Below are 23,619 nucleotides of genomic sequence, written 5' to 3'. Positions count from 1 at the left end.
CGGAATCTGCCATGCGTGCTTCTCCCCTTTGTAAGTACAGAGCGCTCTCACGCTGGTATTGACTTGCTGTTTACCTAATGGCCCAAGTCGCTCTCGATAGGAACACGAACTGCCTTGTCTCGGCATCTTTTGTTGCAGCCCCACAGAAGGTTAGCTGGCTGGCGGCTGTGGTGGTGCCTGAAGATTTCACAGAGCCTTATTTTAATGATTTATGGCTAAAAGGGGGTATTTAGAGACTGCTGGGCATGGCGCTGGTCATCTGTAATGATAATTCATTGCTTCCTCCACATCTTTTGCAACTGTAGCCCACATTTCTCCTCATCACATTAGGCTACCGCTAATTTACACATTTAGCAGAAAGCTCCCTGAAAGTAAGGGCTGGTTCTAAGTCATAATTGTGGTGCGAGGGGAGAGTTTCTTCCATTAGAACGGAACAACTGGTGCGCTGAATACAGAATCAGCTCTGCATTATTTTCATTTATCATCATTGCTGTATTTTGTGGCTTCACATCTGTGCTCATCAAGAGAGGCAACAGTAGAGAGAAGTAGGCTATGTCCTCTCTCAATTGCTTAATTGCATGAGAAGTTTTATGGGGTGGAATACTGTGGTACAGCTCTTTAAAAAATGCTAGAAAGCAGTGGAGTGGTTTAAAGACTTTGCAGTATCTCGACATTTTAAAATGTCTCAAACATCTTAAAAGGCTATAGTTCATAAGCTGTGTCACACAATATTTGACATGCTTTAAAAGTTCTGTCATTTTTCACACAGCCCACGAGAAGAGTATCCCGAAAGTCGAAAATGCAGCTTAAATGTCAGATATCTACTGTGATATTGTAATATCTACAGTATAGCCCTGCTGGCCAAAATCTGCACTCGTACCCTAAGGATTTGATTCTGAACCGAGCGCTTGTGCCTTAAGTGTGCATCTCAGGTGGACGGGTTTCTAGGGAAGTCACATTTCTCCTTTTCGGTCAATATAGGTACTGTCACACTGTAGCCAAAGCCAAGAATAAGACAATCTCTCTATTTAAGAAACTCCCAGACTAATGGACTGCGACTTGCGAATGATCTGTGTGCTTTGTTGGAGGCATGCAGCTCGGAGTGCTTAAAAGCTCATTGCTCACTAGTCTCACCATGCCCACTGTTTTCTCAGTCACTCTCTTCTGGAAATGCTTCAGGTCACACACAGCTTGTACGGCTAAGATGAAAACAGGATTTTTCTAACGGCTCTCTACCTCTCTGTTTCTTTGCCGCAGGCATTTTTCACCGTTTTGACAATGTATTTATAATGCATGAAAGATATGTTGCATTGTATGTGCGTATATGCCGCTTATACACGCATGCATACATATGCATGCTTGTGTGTAAGATGCTGGACCGATAGTCCATATGCATTATTCATTGTGCTGAACATCACTGCATTTGTTGATTCAAAGCAAACTCCTATCAGCTACTGTGGACTATTCCTTATGATCTGTGCTATCTGAAAAGCTCTGGGATTCAGTGGGACAGGTTTAAGCGCATATATAAAATGATATGCTTCTCAAAACAAAAAAAGGAAACTCCCATGGGGTAATACCCACCCCAAGGACCACATGCGCCACATGTGACTGCTCACTTTCGTAAGCGTGTTCCATCTGAGCTTTCCTGCCACGTCTGCGTACTCGCACTCATCTAGCAAAAACATATAGTTAATAATAATAATAATGATGATGATAACAACGGCAGCAGCTGTAATATAGTTATTGTTGTTGGTGTTCATCAGTATTTTAGCGCAGGGCCATCCAGGCGTGGCAGTTCAGTGCATGTAACGAGGGCCGTGCTGAGCTGGGCTGAACAGGGATGAGAAGCAGCGTGGAGAGGTGTCTTAAAGTGTACAATGAGCGCAGTTGGCTGGTATAGAGTCACACAAGCAGATACGTACTAATGAAAAAACCTTTCATGATTGCAGTCAAGTGCCTCTATATCTATAGAGTTCATACCTTCTCAGCAAAACGTGATATATTGCCTTGCCTTCCACTGCCTTTATTTCTGTTATCAAAGAGCATAAAGATTTCTCTGATGATGGATGATCTTGCAGAAAAGCAAAATAATGCTGGAAAGAATTCAGAGGAAAGTGCTGTATTTTTTAAAGTGGCAAAACACTGGAAAATCACGAATGGCTTTCAGATTGCGTATGTGTGCCATTCAGGGTTTATTGTTTTAATTAATAGGGCCTTGGTTTTTACTTGATTGCCATATGATCAACAGAACGGTGGTATTGAAAGCTTAGATGTAGAATTTGTGTTTTGACAAGTCCAGCTGTAATCACCAACTGTTGGTGACAACACATATGGCCATACATGTAATATGGGCGGCGACTGGCATGCTATGTTATTAGAATCGCAGTTGTATATACCAGTAGAATGGAGGGGGCGTATACTTATTGATTGATGCTTATCTGTGCTGCCCAGGAAGCTTGCATTAATGAGCTGTACACTGTGGTCTGTGCAGAGGATATGGTGGAGGTAACCCTTCTTCTCAATGAGCGCCCTTGCAGGGACCATTTAAAATCACGAATACCTGCTTGGACAAATAAAACCTTTTGAATTGACTTACACTTTATTACAGAACGTGTTTTGCAGTGAACAATTCTGTTGTTTTATTGAATTAAATTCTAATGTCAGTTGATCACTTGTGAGTCTGTTTACAGTTTGGACAGTTTGGGATATTATAGTGTATAATGTTGTAGTGAGCTCCAGAGGTTTCAGCAATAATGGTTGTAAGTCTTTGCTTAGAATCTTCATTCTTGCTATTTAATATATTTTTGATGATTGATTCTTCATGAATAACAATGTGTCTCTGTCTGTGAAGAAATATACTTAGAAATTAACATCACAATAGAGATTAGTGATTAATCACTTCCATTTTTTGGCTTTTGTTTAAATCTAGCACAATAGCTTTAACCTTTCTTTGATGTTTTTTTTTGGATTAATTAAGGGTCTTATGTAATTTTGATGTGAACGGCAAAGGGAATTGCTGTTGCTTTTATCCCTTGAAATACAAGCCTGCACATAGTCTTTCACAGCATGTGGGGTGATGTGTGCTGAAAGTAATTGTTCTGTCGAAAAGTCTAAAATTTCACGGTCAGAGATTGAGTCAGAGGGAAGCTTTGTGATCTTGGGTGTGATGCTAGTGCCGGGACCACGAGGCAATCTGATTGCTTACTGTTATTCTAGAGGATAAAGGAAGATTTTTTTATGTAATCCTTTTGACAACCTGTTTTGTGAATCGGAGGTCACGGGCAAGGGGAAGGTGGACAGGAGGCTGGAGGAGAGACGCAGTATCGCGGCGCCTTAAGCAGACTTGTAAGGGGATTTGAAGTGGCCCCCCCTGGCTTCATTAGTTTTGATCTCGGGAACTATGTTTACCAGGCTGAACCCCTGAGGTTGAAGCCGTGGGATGTGGGTGGATGTGAACCTGCAATCTCAGCCCGCAGTGTAATCTCGAGTTCATGACTCATTCCTGCTTGTTGAGATGGGAGCAGATGAAGGAAGGGGGAAGTGTGTCAGAACACCAGCAGTCTCTAGCCTGTGATTTAAAGTCCAAATTAAGGACTCTCTCCATTTGCATTGCCTCTAGCACAGGCAGCGATGCTAAAATATCTTCAGTTGATGGAGGAGAGACATTTATGCGAGAAGGCACGGGCAGCATGCTCTTACTCATGCTTTCCAGCCCCAAGAAGCAGATGGCATTAGCTTCCATCAACTGTTGATCTTACAGGCATTAAAGTACTAGAAAGAAAGTTTCTCTGTGTTTGGTGAGTCTTCAATAGCTGTGTTTACCAGACTAATGCAGTCACATGCTTGGGATTGTGATGGCAGAAGAATTGGTCTATGAAGGTATATTAAGGACTGTGGCCTGTGTCTGTCCTATTGGTGAATGTGCGGAAATATGTGCAACGGTAAAAATATTAGTCATTTGTTATTTTGCTTGTGCTGGGCCAGTGGTTCCCAAACCGTGGAGTCGCCTGATGTAAGGATGGATTCACTTTAACTTTTTGTAACAAAGTAAAAAAAAAAAAAAAAAAAATGTAAATAATTTTTTAATTTTTTGTCTCTTTGAAATATGTTGATGTAGGCAACTGCATGTCGAACATCAAAATAACCCAACTGCAATAAAGCAATGAGGCGCGAGAGCCCGTGGTACAGGGTTAAACGCCACTGTTAGGTATGAGGTATGTGCATGGATGGGGGTGTTAGTGTCACGCAAATTTGTGAACATTCATTCAGGCTCGCATCCAAGAAAAGTTTGGGAGCCCCTGTCTTATGCTTTTTTTTTTTTTACACTGATATTAGCTCATCTCCGAGGGCAGCATAAGTCCAGAGTTTTATGACTGCAATATAGTTTATCGTTTAATTTTCATCTGAAGATATGTTTCTACAGAGAATTAACAAAAATGAGCATGTATGAATTCTTTTATCTTCTTACATAAGGAAAAGAAGAACGAGTACCATAATACCTTCAGCACTGAAGATCAGCAATCTGAAGAGGAGCTTTGATGTGACACCAGTATAATCGAAACTGACTAATTCTGAATTCAAATCTGGGTGCATGCAACAATGGCAAAATATATTAGTCAAATCAAATGTGAAATGTCATTTATTTTCAGTATGTGTCAGCTGCCAAGGACATGCAGGAGGTCATGCCAAAGAGGAAATTTTGCAGGGAAAGGCCATGGGGTACATCAGTACATTGTATCTTGTTGAATGAGTGGGTAATCCTTTAAAGTCTGCTGTTGAATATTCCATCATTCAGAACGACTGTGATTGCATAGAAGAGCTGGATTAAGCTATCGGACACTGTGAATAAGAGGTCATTTTACAGGTAAACGGTGACTCTATTAAATATGGATCACAATTTACAAAGGAAGAAAATGCAGCCGCTAATAGTGAAGTTTTTCACAAGAATTGAATTATATTTGTAAAGATTCCTCTTATGCTATTCAACCGGCTCATCATATTAAATTACTTATGAAACAGGGCCTTTATGGTGTTTCTCTCCCATCGCTGCTTGCCTGCTTGGTTGTAGTGCAGCACTGCAACAGTGTCTGTTTGGTCATCACGGTGCATTCAGGCTACGTCAATGGCTGGGCGATGTCTCAGCTCAGTATGCCCATAAGGCTGCCCCACAGTGCTGACTTCAGAGCAGAGCCCTGATGGATTGTTTTCTCTCATTATCCACATCCACCCCACCATATCCTCCCACGTACACAGTGCCTGCACCTGTGCAGTCTCGTCCTGCTTTCAGCCGCGGCCATTATTTTCCACGTAGCCGGCAGATTTGCGGTATGTCAGGCTAAAGGTGCCACTTCTGTCCACATGAAAGCAGTGAAGTATCGATATCTCAGCATTGTTATACGGAATCTAGTAGAGATCGTGACATTCCAGCTTTCTGTTTCTCTTGCATTCAGACACATCTGATACTCTGTTTTGAAGTTTTGATTCGATGCCCATAAAGAAGCAGTATTTCTAGCTTTTTTAGAAGGCATTGAACAATAAGAAGTGAATTTCCAAATTCATGTAAGAATGGTGTTTTTGTTGTTTTGGTGAAACGCCATGCTCAGATATTTGGCAAAAGGAATTAAGATAACTTACGCTGAAATCTTTGAATGCAAGAATTCATCTTTGGGTTGACTTTCAAATTGTTGTAATATGTTTAAGCGTTTATATGGATGTTGGCTTAATTTAGTGCTATACTGATGTTGCACTTACTGTATACTTGCTGGTCTGGGAATCTTCTTAGCCAGGTCCAGTATTTTTTCCCACATAATTGGATGGGCTTGTGCTCTCTTTCATTTTAATTTGCTCTGGATGTGATTTGTAATGTACAGATGATTATCTTAATGTTAGACCAGCAGAAAATAACTAATATTACTTGAAATTAATTTAATAAACCATCACCAAAATAATTTCACAGGCAAGTAATTGGTCCCGTGCCTCCCACTGATTTCTCTGACGACCTGCAGGACGGTAATTTTGTTGTTGGGAGACCCTGATGATGGAATTCTATTTGAGAATTCATGACACCTGGTGATGAGGGGTCATCTCTTTACTGAGATGTCTCTATCCTCAACTGATAGTTTCTGTCTGAATGCCTAAACCTGTTTGTTGATCCGATGACTTTCTCTGATAGAAAGAATTCTCTCCAAATTAAGTAGTGCTTCTTCAGAACTTCAATCCCAGCATGCCCCAAAATCATTCCTTCCCCAGGAGGGAGCTCAGCAGGCTTCACTTAATGTCTCCAGGGTAATTACTTCACAAAATAGAAAATAGAAATCCCAAAGCCATAATAATTACAGGCACTCAAGTGAGTTATTACTGTATGCTTGACGTATTAGTGACACACAAAGCGACTTTCACCTCCTGTCAAATGGACAGAGACCGCAGAATGGACTGTTTTTGAATGACTATAAAATCACCTGTTGGAACATCATGTGTGTGTTATATCAGAAATCACTGTTGGATTTGGGTGGTTGAAGTGACTCCTCTCGTTTTTCTATAGTGTGTTCCATTTGGGAATTATACTAGTATTCCCTAAAACATGAATATTCCACAAACATTGTTTACCTGTGCAAATACATTTCACTGCTTTCCTGACTGTGCAGCAGTTAGTGTACCAGCATTACAGCGTGTCCATCACTGTAATTTTGCATACAGCTTTGCGTTCAAATTCGCTCTGTTTGACTCAGCAACCACTGAAGTGCAGTTTGTGAATATATGACACTTATCATCATAACAACATGGCAGGTATAATGTAGACAATTAATTGGGTAGACACTGGTCTACTCTACATTTAATGAGTGAGACCATTAGCAAATATAATTTGCGAATTAATGATTTTTGCTGAATGGGTGAGCAGAATTATGCAAAATGATTGCCTTTGTTTTGTCAGTTTGTTGCTCGCAGACTATGTAATCAAGTTAACTGATCAACAATAACTATATTCTGCCACCTTTATTTTACAGATGTTAAATATTTTATTTTACAGGTGTCTGAAATTATATATGTGTTCATGTCATTTATAATTACTTATTTACTACTTACTTCTTGGGAATTCAAGTGTTGTTAAATAGGGTGCTTGTTTTCATTTGCCTTCTGTGCATAGAAAGTGTCTCTTTGATGTCTAAAAATGTATTTTCTTTGTCTGCTGAAGATTGCATCTTTTGACAATGTATTACATTGCATAACCTACCCCTTTGATTTTGTTCTTTGAACCGTTTTCTTTCTCGTTTGAAGCAGGTGTTAGTTTGATTTGCTCTTGTCCAATATGTAATTGCATGGCTGCAGAGGTTGAATAATTTATTTCCTTACCGTTATGGCACAGGTGCACTCTATTTATTTTTATTTTTTATTTTTTTGGTAATTTTATTGTTGCCTTTTCAGAATCTTCTGGAGAAGTCAGCTGAAAGGGAGACCCGGCAGGAGTACGCCCTGGCCATGATCCAGTGCAAAGTCCTGAAGCAGCTGGAGAACCTGGAGCAGCAGAAGTATGATGATGAGGACATCACTGAAGACATCAAGTTCCTCCTGGAGAGGCTGGGAGAAAGTGTGCAGGACCTCAGGTGGGAATGAATTTTGTGTTGGGTCAGCTGTGCTTCTGGATTGAATTGGACAGTTTGAGATATCCATTCAGCATCAAGTTTTCATTCAGCATCACCTTTGACACTGAGCCCTATACAATCATTTTTACTTTTCAGTTAAATTCGGTATGGGTGCATAAAAGGTATAGATGGTATGCAAATCAAGATGGTAATAATAATTGGTGTCTTGATCAGGCGTCAATGGAAGGCTCTGCATTTCTGTGATGTGGGGAAATTACCTCCTTTAGCTGCAAATCCTGATGTTGTAACCCATGAATTTAGTTCCTGTTGGCATCAGTGGACTCACATTGTGCTCTATCGCAGTGTAAATCAGAAAATAACTGATCCTGACAGAAACCAACTGATCCTGACCGTTGACTGATGTCATGAAACGACCACATCTTGGATACGACACCCCGAAACAACAAATGGCCAAACCTTTAGTGCCTTGTTGGCCATGCTTTCAGTAGCTAACGATAGCATATATCAACCTCTTATGACTATTGCTTGCTCTGATAATTGTCTGTTTGGTGTGAAAAGCTGTATGGTACAATGATTCCCTTGTGTGAATGGTTTCATCGAACCACTGCTGCATGTTGAATGTTTGTATTGTCCCTAGTATGGCTGGTATGAAGGACTAGAGAGTCATGATGACAGTAAACAAAAATCTATATTTACCATCTTTATGTTTATACAGACCATTAGACTCCTCTTTATTCTTTCTGAAAACTGTATTGTTTGCTGTTGTCAAAATATTGTATTTGTATTTATGATTTGTCTTTCATTATCCCTTTATATTGTTCGAACAAAATATTTTATCTTCCAAAGCATTGCACACCAATTTTCTTGTACTGAAAAAAGTGAGCCCTCCAGTCATGAACATAAAACTCAGTCTTGCGCATGTATTGCTGAGACGGTCGGTCTCTGATAAATAACTGCAATAGACTGTGCTCTATGTGGCGTTCACTGACAGATGCAATTAAATGTTCAATCAGTTGTAAATTTTTAATTCCACAAGTCTCCTGAAGTCATTGAAATGGCTTCCTCTGCTTATCAGGAAAATGGCAAAGTTTAAAAAAAAAAAAAAAAGAAGTTACTTACATTTGGGATTACTGGTAATGCATTGTGACAGCATACTGACATACATTACAGTGAGGTCCACCAAAAGGGGAAAGCACACTTTTGAAAGCTGTCCATTCACCTCACAGCAGCTGAAAAATGGTGCATTTCAAAACCATGTTTCTTTTCTCTGTTTGTGGTGTATTGAGGGTTTACAAAATCAATGCTTTTGTGGATGACTTTCAATGCAGGCTGCTTCTCTGAGGGGACCGATTTGTTTGAAATGAATGAAATTATTTTATTTTGCTTAGAGTGGCTTCTGAAGACTCTGTCTGGGCACTCTAGGGAGCCTACTTGTTTTTTGTTTGCTTTATTTTATGTTATTTTGCTTTGGTCTCCTTATGTCCTATAGTTTTCATGCAGATTGATCTTAAAAGATTATGACCTTTTAAACTGATGAATGAATTTTATTTTATTTTTTTCAGTTCCTTTGATGAGTACAGCTCAGAGCTGAAGTCAGGCCGCCTGGAATGGAGTCCTGTGCACAAATCAGAAAAATTCTGGCGTGAAAATGCTGTTCGGCTGAATGAGAAGAACTACGAACTTCTCAAGTAAGGATATTGCCTGCCCATTTTCATCATTCTTGATAAAGTAGAGAATTGTTGTTCCTTCAAGAGGCTTATAGCTTACCTGTAAACAAGTTTTAAATTATGTTGACTTTGCTGCTGTTACTATTTCTTGATTCTGTATTTCAAACTGGCATCTATAAGAAGACGGACAAGATAAGTGTAGATGTTTTCGGTTGTTGTGTAAATCACAAGACTTTTGTCCTGTGTTATGAAGCTCCCAACAGGAAGTGCAGCGTTGCATTCAAACAGGAACGTGCTGACTGGGACCGTGTTAACTAAAATATTTATAACGGTCCCCTGATCACTAGTGAATCCCGTCCGTGCTTGACCCCATTTTCCTGCGTTCTGCTATATTCCGAGTTGCTCTGCGTACCCTTCTGTCCATCAGGAACACAGGAATCATCAAGGACTCCACTCCCTGTTTTAAGTTCTGTATTTCTGCTGGTCAGGCTGATACCATGAGTACTTGAACCCCGGGTTAATGCTTCTCTCAGGAATGCTTGTGATCGTTTGCAGTAGTATTTCTCCATCTATAGAAGATGTGGTCCTCACTCCTTTGCTGAGCTTTCAGGGGCACAGTCTTTGATTTGCGCTGGCTGTGGGTCCTTTGCCATGTAATAAAAAGTTGCCATATTGTCAACGGAGGGTGTCATCCACACAGGGTAGGAACTTCAATGATATGCCATTTCTGCAAATTGAGCCTTTTGACTACATACATACTTGCGTGCATACACACATATTTGAGGTGTTACTGTCTTAAGTGGTGAATAGCTTTCATTGCTTGGACTAAATGAGAATCGTACCGAACAAAATTCAGGAACGTTTTTTTTTTTCATGAATTTCATATTAAAGTGTATAGTTGTTGTTCAAAAGAGACATTCATGTTGATTGAAGAAAAACAGCACTGAGTTTTTTTCTTTTTTTCAAAGTCTTGTGAGAAATGTGTTCTTCGGAGAATAGGTATGTGAAAATTAAACGATATTCTTTTTTTGGGGGGAGTATCTTAAAGTGCAAATTATATTCGAGAACTTAATATTACTCAAGAAATGAAATCCTATTAATGTACCGAGGATGTAAATTCTCAAATGGAAAAAAAGAACCAATGCTCTAGGTTTCCTTTCAGGTCACGTAGTAGAGGCAGAAACTCTTAAGACCAGGCTTGACTGGGCTGGATACGGTGTCAGATACTGTCTAGTCTGTAGGTAATCAGAGCACTAGGAACAATTTAGGCAGGAAAGCGGTGAGCATTGTTGGGCTGAATGGCCTGTTGTTGTCGTTGTGTTGTGTTATGTTGCATGTATTGCGGAAATGTATTAACTAACTCTGAAGCTGGCTTGATTGAGGCATTCCACAGAACAAAACAATCCATTGGTGTATCTATCTGTCTTTTCTATCTACATGTCATAACACGTGTGATATGTACATAAAAGATAGATGTTACCTACAGCACTGTTTTTTTTGTTGCATTGTTGTCATTTTTACTATTGCATTTTTAACAATGTAAAATGAATAATTCATTAATTATTAGTATTGTGCTCAGTGGCATGCTGCTGTGAATTGCACAGGGAAAGATTGGTGATTGGCTTGTTTGGCTTCTCCGTCAGGATCCTGACCCGGCTCCTGGAAGTTTCTGATGACCCGCAGGTGATTGCGGTTGCAGCCCATGATGTTGGAGAATATGTGCGACACTATCCTCGAGGAAAACGGTAGGCAAGCAGGTCCCTCAGTATGTGCTTCTTTCCATTAGTACTGCTTTCAGTGAAGTTAAGCACTTTAAGTGCTCACGTCCGATGTCACACTGCACCACAAACAAGCATGTGTCTTAGCTGTCACCAGAACATCGAACATTAGCATAAAAGCATTTCTTATTTTAGTTTGTAACATAAAACAGTCTGAAAATTATTCAGGTATTCTGTGTCAATCATTTTGTGGGGTTCTCTACATTTATGTGCTTCTCGGTCCTTCATTGAGAATTAATGCAGTCAGCAAGAGTAAACCTCTTTTCAGATTAGTCCCATGCTTAAAAAGTCTGAAAAATAATTAGAATTCAGTGCCCTGCAGTCTGCAGCATGTTGAATCTTGTACAATACACGATATGCTGCTATCAAAAACAGTGTCTTCCACTTTAGGGTCTTACTGTGTTCAGATGGCTAGTATCAATTGTCATTTGTCCACGGACTGCTATTGTTATAGTGTGAACTGTGGATCTGTTGTTTTCTTCTGTCTGTGAAAATGGCAGCTGAAAGGAGACCGCAGGCTCTGACCGGTGTCCTGGAACATCTCGCACACACCTTAAAAAAGCGAGAAGCACCATCCATTTGGAAAAAAAAAAAATGAGTTGCATTCATTAAAAAAAACGAATATTACTTCTGCGGATGAGCAATTACGGCAGCCTTTTTACGTGATCACAGTGTTAAACTTGGGTAAAGAGGAGATGTTCGGAGTGTGTTATCTGCCCGTGATAATAAGTGAGAAGGGAGGGAAAGCCCATCTGTGAACTGAAAGCCGCAGGTGGGCGAAGAAGGCCACGGAGAGCAGCATGTATGACTGGTTTGCTTTGTGTGAAAAGCCAGCGGGATTATAATGACTGTGGTTGTGAGGACAGCACTAGTCAAGCTTGCAAGTGCTTTTGAATTTGATATCAACACAGAACACATCGTTTAGCTGTAACAAGAAAGTTTCTGAACCAAATATGTGTTATCTTTAATGACTAAAATGGACTGGGGCATTACACTACATAAGCATTTTGCTCACTGCACTGGTTGTTTTGAATTGTTATTTAGTTTTCATATATATAACTAATAGTTGTGAACACATCTCAACACATGCCTGGGTTGAACATAACCATACTCAGCACCAGTCTGTGTTGAACACATCCATGCTCAACACAAGCCTGGGTTGAGCACAGCCGTACTCAGCACAAGCCTGGGTTGGACACATCCATATTAACACAAGCCTGTGTTGAACACGTCCATACTCAAAGCTATCCTGGGTTGAGCACAGCCATACTCAACACAAGCCTGGGTTGAGCACAGCCATACTCAGCACAAGCCTGGGTTGAACACATCCATATTAACACAAGCCTGTGTTGAACACGTCCATGCACAAAGCAAGCCTGAGTTGAGCACAGCCATACTCAGCACAAGCCTGGGTTGAACACATCATACTCAACACAAGTCTGCTCATTTAGAAAGAGAAACAAAACCTGCACATAAGTTTCACAGCATTTGCCCGAACAGCTGCCCGTCAGTGCGAGCCTGTTCACTCACAGAAAAAGCGCATGAGAATCACTACATTCGGTCGGCTAGTCCAGCTGCTCACCAACACAAACCTGTTCATTCCACGAGAAAAAACCCATAACTAGCCCTATGATTTCTAATATAGCCATTCATCAATGCATCCGTGCTCATTGTGAGGAAAATAGCATGTCTATCACTGCGTTTTGTAGCACAGCGTCTCACTGATGCAAACTTGCTCATAGGGCTCGCCACTACACTACAGTGGTTGCTAAGGGTATCCTACAGCAGTGTTGTTTTCATAAATTCAAGTTTGCCCTCATTTTGTGCAAATGGCGCTAATGTTTGGAGGCTGAATATCTAGAAGTGTTTAATATGACTGTCTGCTTAAACTGTTTATGTGTAGTTTATGTATTATTTTTCAGTCTCCTGGTGGTTTGCATGAAAATTTTCTGTATTGAAAGAAATGTAGATGTTCAGTGAACTGGTGTATTTCATTTGAACATTTTGACATGTTTTTTAAAGCTTTTTAGATTACCATCTATAGCATGAAACAGTTGTTACACTGGTGCTATCCTATTTCTGTGCTACCTGTGCTTCTCTTTGCTTTGCTATCACAGCTTTAACAGCCTGTATTTATACACTGCTTTAATTTAGCTATTCCTTCATATATTTCCTTTGTTCAAAAGAAGATTCAAGCCTGGTAACTGTGTTATTGTGACACACAGTAGAGCATATGAACTATGCTGAAGGTTATGCAGTAAGGATTATTGACTGATGACTAAATTATTATTATTTTGTTTTTACAATTTTGCAGCAAATAGAACGACTCACTCTAGATATGCAAATATTACAGCATAATTATGTAATTTTATATTAAATTTTAACAATAGTGCAGTTACAATAGAATTACAATCAACAGTATTAAGTTACAATATATGGTTAGAGTGTGTGTTCATAGGCACTGTGTATTGTGGTGAGGTATTAATTTTATTTGCATGTCACAGTATTTGTGTCATTTTGAAAGCAGAATTGCCTTCTGTTGTCCTGTCTTTGACAAAGACAGACAATATCCCCCATGTAAAATATTGATGCAAGACATACCAGGATGTAACTGAATATGCAGTTTTCACCTTTCACACTGAGATGGCATTAGGATAGTCAAAGGCGGTTCTATAATTAAGTGATAATCTTGAAAGCATCCACAATAAAGGCAATCAAAAAGAGTGTGTGCTTATTAACCTTTATCAATGCATGTGAGATGTTTTTTAATGAGTGCAACTGACATCACAGATATGGGGCCATAGCCCAGAAAGCACTCCAAAATTACACAGCATGCATCGACTTAAAACATTATATATATATGTGTGTGTGTGTGCGCATATACATGTATATATGCATATATATTCACAGTGCGCACAATATTGTTTGGGACAAAGACATTTATTTGGCTGGAGAAATGACAGAACTTTCTGATTGGTCAGATTTGTTCAATTGCTTCCTTAGTGCAGGTATAAGAGAGTTTTCAGTATCTACCTTTTTGATTGTTGCCTTCTGATTGCCTTTGGAGTCTGTTATTGGCATTTGTTAACACGAGGACCAAAGTTATGCCAATGAAAGTCAAGGAGCTATGATGAGACTGAGCAATAGGCCAAACATTAGGCTAACCAAAATCAACTGTTTGGAACATCATTAAGAAGAAAGAGAGCCCGGTGGGCTCAGAAATCATGAATGGCCTGGTAAGCCAAGGAAGACCTCTATGGTGAATACAATGAATTTGGAGGCATATGGTTGAACTTGAGGGGATAAGATGCTTCAGTACACTTCAGAATTAATTTTGCTGCTATTATCAACAGTTACATCAGCAGTGAAGACAAGTGAGCCAGTATCTGTGGCAGCCATACATGCCCAAACCATAACACCTGACACCACCATGTTTCACAGATGAGGGGAGGTGCTTTGGATCTTGGGCAATTCCTGTTGGCCTTTATACTTTGCTCACTTTCCATCACTCTGATACAAGTGAATCCTGGTCTAATTTATCAACAAAACCTTTTTGAAAAACACTGTTTTATGTGCTTCTTAACAAACTGTAATCTAGCCATCCTGTTTTTGTGGCAAACTATAGATGACCAGCCAGTCAGTATGAAGATAGAAGTGTAACCAGTTATATTTCTGTTTCACAGCTGCATACAATTGGTGTAACACCCACAAGAGATATGCATGGTTGAAAGTAATTCACGAGAGCATGAAAGCGTTGTCAATATGCAGATCCACCACAGGGCCGTTATTGATTGCCTGTGAATGTTGGAATTCTCAAATGATTGTGGCAACGGCCAGTTAAACTCAGCTGGCCTTTATGTGATTCATGGGCTTTTGGGTAAAGGAGGGTTAGTTGTTCACAGCCTACGAATTGCTGCCTTTGGGATTTTATGTACATCATCGGTCGGAATCCATATTGAAATGCAGGCGTATATGCTCATGGAAAAGTGCTTCGCGGAACTGAAGAGTACTGAAATTGTTTCTGATAGAAATGCATGCAGTGCGCAGGCATGATATAAGAAATGAAAATATACTTAATACCAGTTTAAAGGATAAGGCGTAGTGGGTACCAATTTAGTCTTTGTATGCTGTATTCTACCAGGAATAACAGTATTTAAGGGTTATGTTCAATTGTATCATTATTTCCAATAAAACAAATCTTGGAATGATGAGTAGTTCACCATTAGAATTTAAGGTTTTACAAGCAAAGATTTTTTGAGAGAGACCACAAACTGCTCTGCTTCTCTGATGTAGTGAAGGCACAGGTCATATTACTGTGAGCACAGCACAACGCTTTCTGTGTCTCTGTAGAAAGAACGATGCCTGTGAGGTTGAGCTTCTGAGCATCCTCGCAATAATTCTAATTATTTGACTTTAAAAGGGTTCGCTTCACTTTGTTACCACAGTGCTTTTAAATATGATCTTTAAACCATGTCTAACTGAACACATTCAGTCCCTGTAATCTTGTCAGGGTGAAAGTGCATGGTGGAGTCTTCTTACTTGGGATAGAAAAAATAAATAAATGGAAAAATGTTTTTTTCCATCCAGTGTAATGGACTTGTTGTTATGGTGACAGATATAAAAGGAGTGTGGCCAGTGATGCATTTGAGCTCATCTTGGAGAGATATTCATATTAAGTTTTATAAGTGGGTTTAAAGGGAGTCTTTGGTTGTGTTTCAAGAATAGGTTTCAAGGATACATTTTTAACGGGTCTGTCATTAAATGCCTGTTGCCACTTCCTGTGTTTAACTATCATTGGCATATTCATTTCAGCCTAAGACGATAGATGATAATATATTGGGGGAATCATCAGATGAACAGTCATTACCCTGTGTAAATGTATAATGCAAATGACCTCCATAATTACGATATTGTGTCAAGTTTACTATTGTGGATCTGCTGTTTTCTGGAGGTACTGTTAAAATGATGTTATATGCAAAATACACATCAGATATCAACAGCCATTTATTTAAATGTTAATAAAATGCTGAAAAACTTTGTTCCTTAATGAGATGGGGACTTTTTGGCGGATGATGTGGCTGTCAAGGAGGAATGCACTTTCACAGTTACTTAAAATTCATGTTTATTAGATCTAAGTGGGGAAGCAAAATTAAGAGAACTGGAGTTTTTTTTTTTTTTGAGTTTGGATCAAAAATGTGATTTTTTTTTTTGAAGGAATCAATTGAGATTATATTTTTTATGGAGTGATGTCACTGTGCACATTTGGCATTGATGCATGTGTAATTAGTATATGCATATGAATTACTGGGATGAACATGAAAAGAAAACAGGAAGAGGATTTTCTAAAATAAGTCTTAAGTGTTCTTTTGAATTTACAAAAGCATGTATGAAGCACAAGACTCATATTTGAGACCTCTGAAAAGCAGGACTTAACTCTTTCTGTTTCTTAACTCCAATCTAATCAAACTCCAGTCCAATCAAAGAAGCTGACATTGTCTGAACTGGGAATATATTCTTTCAGTCAAACTTTTACAGTGCATGGAAAGAATGATAAAGTGAAAGCCCTTTTTCAATAATGTGGCATAACTTTGTGCAGGTAGTACAGTGATCTAATTTTGCCCAGAACCTAGCTGGCTGATTTAACTCAGGTTCTGGGTTGACTGCTTTTTTTGTTTGTTTTGTTTTGTTTTTTTGTCATGCTCACCCATTTTAGCCATCTATTGTTAGCTGATGCTGGTCTACATGCAGTCAAGCGGTGGGCGGAGTTAACAATCAACCCTGTCGTTGACTCATGCTCATGCCTCTCTGTAGTGGAACAGAGGTATGCATTAACACCCTTGTGGTAAAAGCTCTGCAGAAACAGTGTGATGCTGTGACTGCCACAAAGATAGAAGCACATTATTTCTCTCTTTTTAGCTCAGCCAGTCATTGAAAGAATAAGCTGTATGTAAGACTATGATTTATGTATTTCTGTGTTTTTCAAGGTGTTACTTATATATAATCACAATACACAGTGCCCTCCAAACTGTTTGGCACCCTTAATAAAGATGAAAAGAAATGTCATATTTACCAAGGGTGCCAGTAATTTTAGAGGGCAATGTAGATGGGAAGAAGAGAATAATATTGTAAACCCAAAACAAGATACTAAAATTGCACAAGCACAATAACCACAGTGGAATAATTTTTGGTAGTAGTTTAAAAAACATGCTTATTTGTATTCTTTAGACACCGCATGAAGCATGCACAGTGGCCCCATGTGTCAAAAGTACATAAAAACAGCCCAGTGATGTGCCCTTTATCATACAGGCTTCTTATTGAATAGGCAATACATTTACAAGAAGCTAAACCTTTGGTGGGTTTCCTTTATGGAAACCTGACCTACTGTTACTGAGAGATTTCAAGGGTTGCTTTCATCTGCCTAAACGGTGAGTAGTTTAGCAAGCACAGTCCATTTAGAAGTTGACGGATAATTATCTGGCTTCAGTGCTAATTATCTTACTGGAATCTTGCATGAGCTTACTGTATTACCCAGGGAATCCATCAAAAGATATATTAGTGTCATATTAAGTGAAATTACTTGTATATCATAAATGTCCATTCGGGGCTCAGTGCACCAGTTCAGCATTACAATACTTGATTTGTTCTGTCCCACAAGACCATCAAATGTGTCTTTAAGGATGTTTTCCTCTCTGACTTCTGTATGTTTTATGGTGATTTTCCATTTACAATTATTTAGCATCTTGTATCAATTCCTTGGTTTGGCACTCTAATTTGTTGCCTATAATGTGAAGTAAATGTTATTTTGTATAATGATCCCTTCATTTAAAATGTTGTCCTATCCTACCTATAAATGTGGTTATCAGAATATGCACTGTAAGAACAAAGCTTAGATATAGTTTGCCTTGTTGATTGTTACTTTTTCCATAAATTGATTGCATAATTTCCTGCTTTGCATATGTTGTCTTAGTAAATCGGTTAATGACATCATGCTACAGTCACATTGACCCCAAATTTTCAGTTCGTTCCTTGGTAAAATTTTTCCATTGGTGCCAATGCCCTCCTAATATGAAGCAGCAAATAAAGACCATAGCCATGCTGTTATCTTGAGTGAGTTTTAAGACGTCAATAGGATAGGGCTTTTTCCACACCATTGGAAACTTGATTAAAGTGTCTCTGATTACAGAGGAAGGCTTATTGGGTTCATTCATTCATCCATCCATCCATTGTCTTGGTCAGGGTTGCGGGTGTGCTGGAGCCTATCCCAGCGTGCATTAGGCGAGAGGCAGGAATGAATCCAGGTCCGATCGCCAATCTATTGCAGGGCGCTCAGTGGGCCTATGGCCTTGTTTTATCGCTGCCTACATCTGCATGATAAATCAAACAGATACAGTAAGCCAGCCAGTCAGCCTGAGGCTGCTGCCAGAGACCCGACTAGCACTACCTATTCAGGGCACACTAAAATCCATACAATCAATAGGGGAAATTTGTGGTGTGTACAACTAAAGTTAGAGTACAGAGTAGTGGTTAAAGGCACACTATGCAAGATTTTTTGTTTTAGCCCTGCTATGGTCCTGTGCTTACAATCAGTTTTCTCCTCCATCTTCAACTCCCATCCACTCATCCCAAGTACCCCACCTAATGTAGCTAGCTGGATAGCTAGAGGTAATGCTGGTACCTTGAAATGAGCGACCATGAATGACAATAAGAAGGCATATTCAATTATAGCTTAATTTCATTATATTGAGCTTAATAGCTTAATTAATTTCATTATGGTGAACATAATAGTGGTTTTATTGTTGGGGCTTTTATTTAGAGTTCCTTATTGTCATACACTTTGTAACAGGTAGCATTACTTACAGGTCCAACAGAAAACAAGCCAATTCCGCATCGCTTTTCATCCTCTTGACAAACTTTAGCTGATGTTACCAGGGAAAAATGATTTCAAAATGAACTGTAGTTCTTGAATGAGTCCTGTCGACTTGTCTTTTTACTTTGCTGTATCTGAGCTTAATTTGCTAGCGAGTAACAAAAACTCTGAAATCTGATCCCAAACTGCAGGCTGTGTAGCCACACCTACTCACCACCACACAAACAAGAGCGCCACAGCCAGAAACATCCCAAACTCATTTTAGAATAACAAATACAGGCAAAGGTGCACAGATTCAGTGAAAGTACATAAAGATAGAGATTGCCAGTCCATTATAGATATGCCTTGGCATGGTCATTTTATAATATTTTGAAGGTATAATCCTGTATAGTATGCCTTTAAGGAACCGGGCTTCTTTTAATGTCCCCGTTTGCTTAATCGCCCTGACTGAGCATGCTCAATGTGATTTTCATGCATTGCTTCAGTAACTGTGCAGCTGTTTTAAATGATTAACCTAATGTGAGCAGTGTAAACTCTAAGTCATCCCAGATAAACGAATCTATCGCCCAGCTGAAATAATAAATTATAGCATACCTTTTGTTTTAAGCAAGGGCATATTTTTCAGGATTAGTGAGAATTTTTTTGAGTAGCAAATGGAGAATGGGATGAGCTGTCATGATTTTACGTTAACTATAGCTTGCTTCTGGTTTTTGGAATATTTGTGTATATTTTGCACAAGGTAAGTGTGGAAAAATGCAGTGTTTTGAATTAGACAGGTCATATTTTTCAGATGAAAGCTGTATGTGTAATTAGATATGACCATTTACCAGTCGGCACAATGCTGTGACAGTTTTCAGTTACAGTGTGGCCAGAAGGGGAGAAGGTATTCTCTGGGTTATATATATTCTCTGCCTTCTCTTTGCCATCTTCTCACAGTGCAGTCCTTCCTACAGGGAATTTAAGCCTGAAATTGCCTCACTTTATTCATCTTAATATGTGATCTTGGAAGACTGCCCCCATCTTTAATCTTCTATCCAGCAGGGCCTGAGATGGGGTTTTTCCAGGTTTCTGTCAGCTTCAGAATGATGGACAGTATAATTGTATGCTTACTGAATGCAGAAATCACAAGAAATCAGTTCCTCTACAATGCGAACGGGGCTGTGTGAATCGCCCATGACCCAGGCCTGGTAAATTGGTGTGATAGTCATGTTTAAGTGTTTTGTTACGAGGGCTGCTGTTGACAGAGGTTCATTACAATTTTCTGGGAACAAGCTGTTAGTGGGGGTCACATTCCCATGTCTTTTTTCTTTCTAGACCATCACTGATGTACATTATTTGTTAACAATTGGTTTCAAAAAGCATTGTTGGACATTATTCATTCAGTATGTTCATACTTCAACATATTTTTACTACAGGAAAATGGTGGTTAAAAGAAAATTAAATTAAATTAAAGAATCTGGAACATTAATCATTGTTGGAGGAAAGATTTAAGTAATTCTACCTTTTTAATCAAGTCCGATGTTGATGCTCACACTAATATAGACCTTCAATTAACCAGGTCTGTATTAGAGTGCAATATCATTCCTCAACATTATTTTCATGTTTGTTTTGGCCTCTTTTTTGATGTCAACATTTTGCATTGATTTCCTGGCTTTCGTATTCGTAGCCATGATGGTAATATCATTGGCAGATAATATTCAGTCCAGATCCTGAGGTCTGTCCAATTATTCAAGTGTTCCCAGTACTGATCTTAAACTATCCCGGACTTCTTTCCTCACCCTTAACTGCATATTCACATTTTTCCTCTGCACATTTTTCAAAATGATCCCAGATAAGTGTACTCTGCCTTCAAGGTCACTATTGTTTTCGTCACTAGTTTAACCGCACAACACAGTTTTAATGTCTTTGGCACCACCTTTGAATCCCAATATTCAAGCCGAATGCATTTCCACCAAATTCTCAGCTTTTTTATTTATTTAACCTTTTCTACCTAAATTTAGCCATCCTCAACTTCTTTATAGCATCTGTGATCTCTCGTTGTGTTGTTTGGCTTGTACTATATTTCTCATTAACTGTATCACAGTGTAAGCTTGCCACTGAGCCCACTGGTTCTGGCTGCTTCTGGATTCCTTGGCTCCCTCCATGTTAACAACCCTACTCTGTTATTAACCCAGGTGTGTCTTTCGGTGCTTTCACTGTTTTCTTCCTGGAGTTGCTCATCTTCTCTAATTAGGCTTTCAAGCCAGTAGGGGTGAAACCATATTTTTAATGTATGATTGTATGTCAAAATGCAGATTTGCTGCATGCAAAAGGTTCATGAAAGCTTTGTACCGAGGAACAACAATCAGCAGTTCACTTCACCTCTGTATTCTTAAAATAGCAAAAACAATCATGCTGATGAAGTGTAAAAAGCACAGGTTTTGTACCGGTCTCTGCCTACTGCATGATTTAGAAAGATTCAAAATAGTATAGAAAGTGAGAGGAAGGGTGGGAATATCAAACAGGTGATTAATTCCTCAAATCCAATTTGCAAAGGTGGTTGTAACTCCTGTTACAACTACCATTAAAACTTTAAATTGCCATGAAAACCTCTTTCTTTACCATTATCTTCACCTCTTCTGCCTCAAAATCTGTAAAATAATGCTCTTGCTTTAAGGCTGCAAGCCTGCTTATTGCCGCTTGTGGCTATATTTTCACCATCACTTGTCTGTTTCTTTTCAGCTTGGCTACTGTCATAGTGAGGTCATCGGGCCATTCCCCCATCTCTTTTGTTTTTATCACCATGCTCATTTCTCCTGCTTTATTATCCTGATTGAGCTTGTGCTAGACTGTTGATTTGGTTTGATTCCTTTCATCTTTGTTTGTTAAATTGGAATGCTATTCTTGAGTTTCTTCTTGGAAAATAGATCTTATCACAGTCCTGAAAGCCAGGGCATGTGAAGTGACAAAGTTGAGGTTGATTCTCCACCGCCCACTCACCCCCCATTGTCTTTAGCCTTACACTTATAGAAAGAATAAAATATTCAGATCTTGTTTCCATCTGAACAGCCTCTGTGAATTTGCCATTGTTTTCTTCAGCATTTCTGAACATTTTAATGTTGGCACGCTTTATACATGTGACAATGTGTGTAATCACTATAATGAGTATACTAAAGTTATATGCTAAAGTATACTAGAGTTCTCTCTGAGGTATTTGATCAAAATGTTGTTAATTTAATATTTGGATTTCCACACTAAAATTCTATGCCCATCTGTAATTGCCATGATTTGGATAAAACAGGTTTTATTCACTTGTTATACAGTTGATTGTTATTGCTTCTCAGTTGCCAAAATGAAATGCATAAAATCATGCAGACTCTGATTTGACTTATGTTTGCCCTGCATATTAAACATGGTGTGGTTGTTTGAACTGAGGAAGGATGACTTGTAAATAATTAAAAAATCTTGACATTTAAAACCAGGCAGCATTAATATTTCTGTATGCCATTCACTCAAAATAAACCCAGTGCTGTTTTTATATGTTGTTGACTTATGGACAGTTACTTTTGATAAATCAGAAAATGAAATCATAAATCAGTTGAATGCATATGGCTCCATCCAATCGATGCATCCTAATTTTACACAATTATGTATATAATCATTCATTCATCATTTCAAATTATAGAGTTTTATCTTTTAATATGGTCTTCCTTTCTACCTATATCAGTTGGAAAGAGACCAATTTAGTCTGTGAAGTGTTAGCACTAACAGCTTAAGGATTCTACAGTGTTGTCTCATGCCATTTCTCCACCTCATGTAATCATAAATTGGTAGAGCTACCCATAAGTCTGCCTATGAGTAATGCTGGTAAGCCTGCTTAAGGATCAACAGAATTGTTAAAGCAAAATATACACTACATGGCCAAAAGTTTGTGGACATTCTAAAATTATGTGCATTAATATGGCATTGGTCCCCCCTTTGCTGCTATAACAGCCTCCACTCCTCTGGGAAGGCTTTCCACTAGATTTTCAGATTGGCTGTGGGGATTCACTTCCATTCAGCCACAAAAGCATTAGTGAGGTTGGGCACTGATGTTGGGCGATAAGGTCTGGCTCATTGTCGGCATTCCAGTTCATCCCAAAGCTGTTTGATGGGGTTGAGGTCAGGGCCCTGTGCAGACCAGTCATAGTGAGTGTTGCAACCGAGGACAGAGGATTTTTAAACGCTACATGCTTCAGCAATCGGCGGTCCCATTCTGTGAGCTTATGTGGCCTACAGCTTCACGGCTGAGCTGATGTTGCTCCTAGGCGTTTCCACTTCACAATAATAGCACTTACAGTTGACCGGGGCAGCTGTAGCAGGGTAGAAATTTGACACTGAATTGTTGGAAAGATGGCATCCTATGACAGTGCCAGATTGACAGTCATTAGGCTCTTCAGTAAGACCTATTCTACAGCCAATGTTTGTCTTTGGAGATTTCATGGCTGTACACTTGATTTTATGCACCTGTTAACAATGGGTGTGGCTGAAGTAGCTGAACACACTAGATAGAAGGGGTGCCCACAAACTTTTGCCAATGTTGTGTATTACTACATGACCTCTGAGTTAATTTTTTGTGCAAACCTTTCACCAAAAGTTTATGTTTTGATGACTGGAAAGAAGGTTGCAGAAATGTTTCATTTCTTGCTATAGTGCTTGATGACTAGTTTTCTTACCTTGCAATA

At 39.1% G+C, this 23,619-nt stretch overlaps 1 protein-coding gene across 3 annotated transcripts in view; it reads left to right on the top strand.

Moving 5' to 3' along the window:
* Positions 1 to 23,619, top strand: part of LOC118225822 (V-type proton ATPase subunit H) — a 58,819-nt gene that overhangs the window by 22,147 nt on the left and 13,053 nt on the right. For all 3 annotated transcript variants that reach the window (XM_035414808.1, XM_035414809.1, XM_035414807.1), the window contains 3 exons: positions 7,426 to 7,604; positions 9,167 to 9,292; positions 10,915 to 11,016. In XM_035414808.1, coding sequence (XP_035270699.1) covers positions 7,426 to 7,604; positions 9,167 to 9,292; positions 10,915 to 11,016 — 407 coding nt within the window. The remainder of the gene's footprint in view (positions 1 to 7,425; positions 7,605 to 9,166; positions 9,293 to 10,914; positions 11,017 to 23,619) is intronic.

The sequence above is a fragment of the Anguilla anguilla genome, chromosome 4 (assembly GCF_013347855.1).
Source record: "Anguilla anguilla isolate fAngAng1 chromosome 4, fAngAng1.pri, whole genome shotgun sequence".
Lineage (NCBI taxonomy): Eukaryota > Metazoa > Chordata > Actinopteri > Anguilliformes > Anguillidae > Anguilla > Anguilla anguilla.
Note: the sequence above shows the minus strand (reverse complement) of the source record. Positions and strands in the feature narration are given on the sequence as shown.